A 6,583-nucleotide genomic window follows, 5' to 3' on the forward strand; every position below is an offset into this window, starting at 1 on the left:
ACGAATATCACGGCCCCGTGAACGTTTTCGCCACCCTGTGGCGGAGTTTGTGGCAGTGTACGCGCGTAGTCGTGTGCGTGTGTGAGAAAGTGAGAGAGAGCAAGTGGAAGAAAGAAGAGCGGGAGGAGAGACGGATGTATAGGAGAAAGTGAAGCAACGAGAGAACGGAGAGAATAAGCATCGATCGATATTTCGCGGAGGGCCAGCAACCCGATTTTAACGACAGCGACGAAACTCTCACGGCTACGAACAAGTCTTTGGACTTAACGATATAAAGACCGCGTGCGTGCGTTTCAATAATTTAAATATTAATTTTTGAAAGATATATATTTCAATCAACGCGCAAGGGGGGAGGGAGGGGAGGGGGAGAGGGGGGGTCGAACAATTTAACTTCATTTATTTTCTAATTTTTTATAAACAATTTTTAAAATTGTCGATTTTACCGAGGAAGCATTTATCAGCAACGGTGACGCGCGTTCCGCCTCCCGTCTTCCGCCGTCTTCGATCATCGGGTTGCTCCGCTCGGAATGATGCGACGAGTTCAAAGCCATCGTCCGGACTTCTAAGCAGCGTGAATGAAACGGCTAGGCGCAACGTACGCAAGTGTCAAAGCGAGCGTACGAGTTGGTGTGCGAAACCAACGCCGAACGTAATAGTAGCCTTGGCTTAGCGATGGTCACGTTATAAGCAAGCGTCTGTGACATATTCTCGTATAGTCCCGCGCGTCACGTGCGCGCGCTGCCGCTCGCGTGATGTATAACGTATTCGCTGATCCGCGTTAGCAGCACTATTCTTTTTTCCTTCTCTTCTTTTTTTTTCGTTGATTTTTCTCTCCCTCGACACGACGTTGCAAGTCACGCTTTATGAATCGGCTCAACGTCAATCGAGCATTTCGTTTTATCGCATCGGAAAAAAGTGTTTTTCACGTTTTTGCTGCGAAACGACACGAATATCTGATAGACGGATCCTTTTGTTTTCTCTGTTTCAGATCGTACAAATCAACCGCCTTCTAACAAGCCACATTAACCTCAAGTGATTTCTATTTTCTTACGAAACGCGAAAGAAATATGTAATTAGTATGTTTATATCGATTTAAAGAAGGAACACACAAAAAAAAAAAAAAGAAAAGAAAATATCCAAGAGCTTAGGTTCAGAAGACAAAAGATTAAGAGCTATATTAGCTGTAAGTGTACAAAGTATATCTAATTAAAGGAAGAAGACAAAATACAGATTAAAACAAATAAATAAACAAGTCCGCCAGTGCCAAATTGAGAAAGAAAACAAAGTGAAAGTGATCGTTGTAACAGGAAGAGGAAGAAAGAAGAGAGAGAGAGAGAGAGAGAGAATAGAATAGAATATAGTAAGATTTATTTTATCTGGAATATAAAAGAAATAATCTTTTAGGCACATACATTCTATAAATTTCATAAGAATAAATACAATCAAGTGCAAACATACAGCAGTAAATTAAACCAGAAGGAAGAAAGAAAGAGCGACAGAGTAACACATTGCGAGAGCAGGACCGTAAACCAAAGAATCTACCATTTTTTTTCTATTAATCATTCATCGAATAACAATAATCTCTCGTCAAGTGAAATAATAGTGAGACACACACACATACACACACAATAACACACCGATTCCTTCGTCAGAGCCAGATTAATTAAGCGAGCCGGCATACAGTTTTGTAGAGGTTTATAGAAATAGCCGTAAAATATAAGTGCATTTTTTAAACTGGACGTGTCACGTGACAGATTTTCGCCAAGCGAAAGGAAGAAGAAGCAGACAAAGGGAGGAATCAACCTCAATCAAAGGATTCGATTAAACACTCCCAGAGTAACCGATCTACTTCAGTTCGTAGCCTAAACCTGTTGAGTACAAAACGACACAGAGTTAAAGATATAGATAGACAGAGAAACGGAGAGAAAGAGAGAAGAGGAGACGAGAGAACAAGCGTAATATTGAAGAATAGATCATTACCTGGAAAAAATTTACGTGCGACCGAAAACACACGGGTCACTTTTCCAGAGACAAGTGTAACTATTCCGGAATGTATCTTTGAGATAAGGATTCGCGGATGAGGAACGTCGCGAATGCCGATCATAGACGACCCTCCTCCGTCGTCGTCATCGAAGAAATCGGACCTCTAGGATCCGATTCAAGAAATTAATGGGAATCAGAGTGAGGCGATCAGAGTCGATCGAGAAAGGCGCCAATGTCGCGTGCAAGAATTTCATTGACTATCCGTTCGAAAAAAACTAGATAATCCCAAGCCTTCTGCAAGCGTATTGATAAAGGACAAGCATCCGAGCAGCGAGAGGGATTGACGGGAGGTCGCTGCAGGAAGAGGAGATCACCCAGCCAAGTGGGCACGCGAAACTCGCCAACCGGGTGGTGGAGGCGTCAAAGTCGTGATGACGTGGCGAGGAAGATGAGCGCCGAGGTGACGAAGGAGGTCGTCGCCACCGAGAGGGTCCCGACGAGCCCTCCGGCGGCGGTCGCGACCTCACCGGGCACGGTCGGCACCGGCGACCTGACGGCGCGGCATCTGCCGCCCTTCAGCAGCTTCGCCGGCGATAACACGATGGACATCTCGACGCTGCCACCGCTCCACGCCCAAGACATTGGGCCAAATCTGATAGGTTGGGGGGACTACTACGCTGAAGGCCTGACCGGCCGACTGATCGACGTGGTCCCGGCGAGCCAGTACAGACCGTGGGAGTCCAAAGGTGGCGGCCCGGATGGACTGCCCAGCTTCGCGAGCCAGTTCACCGCCCCGAGCGAATCCGAGCCTCAACTGACGGCGCTAACGCCGTTGTCGCCAGCGTCTATTTCGCACTCGCCGCCGGTCACGTCGGCCGTGGGCCTGCCGAGTTTCCACACGCTCGGAGCACCGCTTCCGACGCCGCATCCGCATCGCGGATCGGTCGGTTATCCTCTGGTACCGGCGCCGGTAGCAGCCCGGGACGTCTCGACTATACAGCAGCAGATGCTCGACGAACGTCACATACAGCTCTTGGGCACCAGCCAGGTCCAAGCGTTTCCGCCACCTCCGCCGGGTCATCCGCATCATACGGTGCTGACGGTAGTTAAGCCCGAATACGCGCAATTGCACCACGCGAATTTCCAAAATCCGATATCAACCGTGTTGGACTCCTCGCCGACCTCACGGCCGATTGGCATCGACGGGCGTAAAAAGGAGCGCAGAAAAATCCGCGCTGGTTCCATGGAATCGGAGGACGGCGGGGGTGGGGGCGGCGGCGGCGGTGGTGCTGGTACCGGCAACGTAGAGAGTTCCGGTCAGGTAGCCGCCGTCTCGTCCACCGCGAATCGCGGCGTGCACCATCTCGGTGGAGGTATAACCGACGGCGACGGTGACGGTGGCCTTGGCGACAAGCCGGCGAAGAAAAAACGGAAGAGATGCGGCGAGTGCATAGGCTGCCAGCGCAAGGACAATTGCGGGGATTGTGCGCCGTGCAGAAACGATAAGAGCCATCAGATCTGTAAGATGAGGAGATGCGAGAAGCTCACGGAGAAGAAGGTAAGTGAACAACATCGATTCGAACCAATTCGTATTGTATTGATACCGTGATGACATTTATTTAAATCTTTTTCGCACACTTTATATTTGCGTAAGAGTAAAACGCGCATTTTCGTTGACAACAACGTTGCGTTTGCGTTTAATCTTTCGTCACACTGGTAACACGGAATTTTAACTGTTTTCTGTTGGTAACAGGAATCTTCGAAAAATTGAGCGATTTTTTATTCTTCCGGATTATATGAAAATTTGAACAAATACCTGTCGAAGCTTTCAACCAGTTTTCATTGAAGTTGAATTGTATTTTACTTATATTTTTTTATATAGATTTAAATTTATCTAGAATTTATAATCAAGATATCGTTGCCTTTAAAGATCCCATATTGCTGACTGAAGGTTAAAGGGTAAGAATATTCAATTCTGAAAAAATTCAATACGCAAGTATTAAAAAAATACAGAGTAGACACGCAAACCCGGTTCTTCGATGATTGGTTCTGCGAAATCTGCTACGATAGACACGAGCGATATACAGTCGTAAGAGGGTATAACCGCGCAGACGAAACGCCGTTAGAGAACGACACATATATATATATATATATATGTACAATATATATAGTTTGAACTTGGCCTCGATGCCTGAATGTGCCGTGAATCCCTGAGGGAAATACAGAAATACAGATAACCGAATGGTTTATTATTGTAGCGACACTGAATAGGGGGTTGGTGGCGAGCTGACTGGTTGACTGTTCAGCTGCTATCGTACAACTAGGGATGGCGTGAAACTACCTATAATTCTCTGCGTTTGATCAGAGCCGCGTTAGAATTGCTATATTGATAAGCGTATAATGTTAAGAGGAAAATCTAAATTAATATCTCGTATCTGCCCGCTTTAATGACGGTCTTTTTAAAATGCTAGAATAACTGCGATGAGTAAAAAATTAATTCTCCACAATTAATATGTAAATTCGACTACATGCTGAAAAAAACCCCGCAATCTGATTAGTGAGGAACGCGTAAGTTGCGTATACATATACATACGCACGTGCATATATTGTATATATTTTCCGCAACAAAATTATTCGCAGCTTGTAAGAGCTGCCTTGTGCCTTATTAACATTGAAATTATTAATATTCTTATAAGATGCGTATTAGCATGAAAATTATTAAATCGCTTGAATTTAATATGTAATAGTACTACTTTAGTTCTATTTATTATGTTTCAAGACTGAAAAGGATTTCAACGCGCGGTTTGTAGAATCAGATACGTATTCACATGGAAACATTTAAGCGCCAAAGGCGGTATTCATAGTCGATTCTTATATTCAAGACCTAACCTCTCTAAGTGCATTCTTAAGATATCACGAACCAATCAGAGGGCCGTATTAATATCTTAAGACATTTACTTATGACGATCTTAAAATAAGAACGGACTACGAATACCTATGATTCGTCTATGATCCGCCTTGAGAGAAAATAAAATTTCTCTGAGCTCTGCATATGTATATTGTACATCGTCGCCATGATTTGTACCACGAGCGCTTGACGCCTCGAGAAAATGAAGCGCGCAGCAACAACGACTCGTAAAGCGGCCTCGCTTATCGTAGGGCAAGTTCAAGGCTCACCGCGGGTCATAATAATCACGTATCGAACTTCGTTTCTCTCTCTCGTTCAGAAACAAGCGTATTGTTTGCCGCGGCGACACGCGCGCCGAACCGCACGTCTCGGCCCGACGACGCTGTCAGCCCGTCAATATAAATCCACCGATAACATTCCGCTGTTTATCAATTAGCATTTCGATTTATTTGATCGATGCACTTTACGGCTTCCTGATAGCGTGCTCCAATCTAAACAGCATTTAACCAGGACCAGGTATTTACGAGTTCTTCTTTATTTCCCGACCACAATAAAAGGCACCGATAAATGACACGGCGCTCTGAGCGTTTCCCGAGTATAACAGAACATTTTCCCCAAGTTTCCAAGTTAATTCCAGAAGCACCGGTCCTTCTCTTGTCCGGCCAGAGGTCAATTTCCCTACGACGACTATTTCTGGCAGTGCCGAAAGCCGCCCGTGGTTCGAAAGAAAGGAATGATAGATCGGTAGAAGAACCGAGGACTTCTGTATAGGCGTGCCGTCACAACAACCCTCCCCCCCCCTAGAACTTAACACCCTCTTTTACCCCAAGAGAAGGTATGCAACTATCCCTGCTCTGTCTTTCCTTTCGCTTCGCGAGAAAGAAATTCTTGCCCTCAGCCGGTTCATCGCACACCTGCTGTCGAGAGGCGGCGTATCCACCCTTCCCTCACTGCCGCTCTGATTTTTATCGCCTCCCTTCTTGTTTTGACCCGATTTCTCATAAACATGGATGGATCATTGACCCACCGCATCTTCGAGGTATCTCCGCACCGCTCTTACTCGCTTGTCCCGCAGAGCGGATAAGAAACATAATAAAAAGAACGTAATAAAATGTTTTTTTTTTTTTTTTCCATCCGCGCTTTATGGATCCGCGTTTTAGCATTTCATTAAATGTTACGTACTCTTAGATTTCATGGATCGTGGGTATACGATAAAGTAGTACAATTTCGAGCATGATACATTTCTGAACGAAATGAAATTTCAATTTCAATTTTCGGGGAGAGGGGAAGGGGGGGTGGTTCCAGTTCAGTAATCTTCTTATTGTGTATACCAAACGGGAAAAAGAAAATCAAGCTCGAACTTCGAAAAGTCGAACTTTCAAATTTTATCTCGTCCGAAATTGTACCACGTTCGAACTTGTAATCATCTTACTCTCTGTACCGTCGCATTGTTCCTTCCTCGTTGATTTAACTCGACAATTTTCCCGTAAAAAAAACAGACAGAGATCAACGCGCGCGCATACTCCACAGCTGCGAATTGTCTTTCGCGAAAGACGAAAATAAATGTGAACGGTAGCCATGGTGAAGTGGCGTCTCGGTTCCGGTTTCTCGATAAATCGAAACAACGGAAGCCCGTCAAAGCCAGCGAGAAGGCGGACGGGAGAACGAGCGGGTGACGAGGGAGGGGGAGGG

General features: G+C 45.5%; 1 protein-coding gene across 5 annotated transcripts in view; it reads left to right on the top strand.

The window, feature by feature from the left end:
* Positions 1–1,375: 1,375 nt before the first annotated feature.
* LOC108746888 (DNA N6-methyl adenine demethylase-like) overlaps positions 1,376–6,583 on the top strand; it is a 47,440-nt gene continuing 42,232 nt past the window's right edge. For all 5 annotated transcript variants that reach the window (XM_018483957.1, XM_018483960.1, XM_018483961.1 and 2 more), the window contains exon 1: positions 1,376–3,541. In XM_018483957.1, coding sequence (XP_018339459.1) covers positions 2,432–3,541 — 1,110 coding nt within the window. In that variant the 5' untranslated portion in view covers positions 1,376–2,431. The remainder of the gene's footprint in view (positions 3,542–6,583) is intronic.

The sequence above is a fragment of the Trachymyrmex septentrionalis genome, unplaced genomic scaffold (genome assembly GCF_001594115.1).
Source record: "Trachymyrmex septentrionalis isolate Tsep2-gDNA-1 unplaced genomic scaffold, Tsep1.0 scaffold19, whole genome shotgun sequence".
NCBI lineage: Eukaryota > Metazoa > Arthropoda > Insecta > Hymenoptera > Formicidae > Trachymyrmex > Trachymyrmex septentrionalis.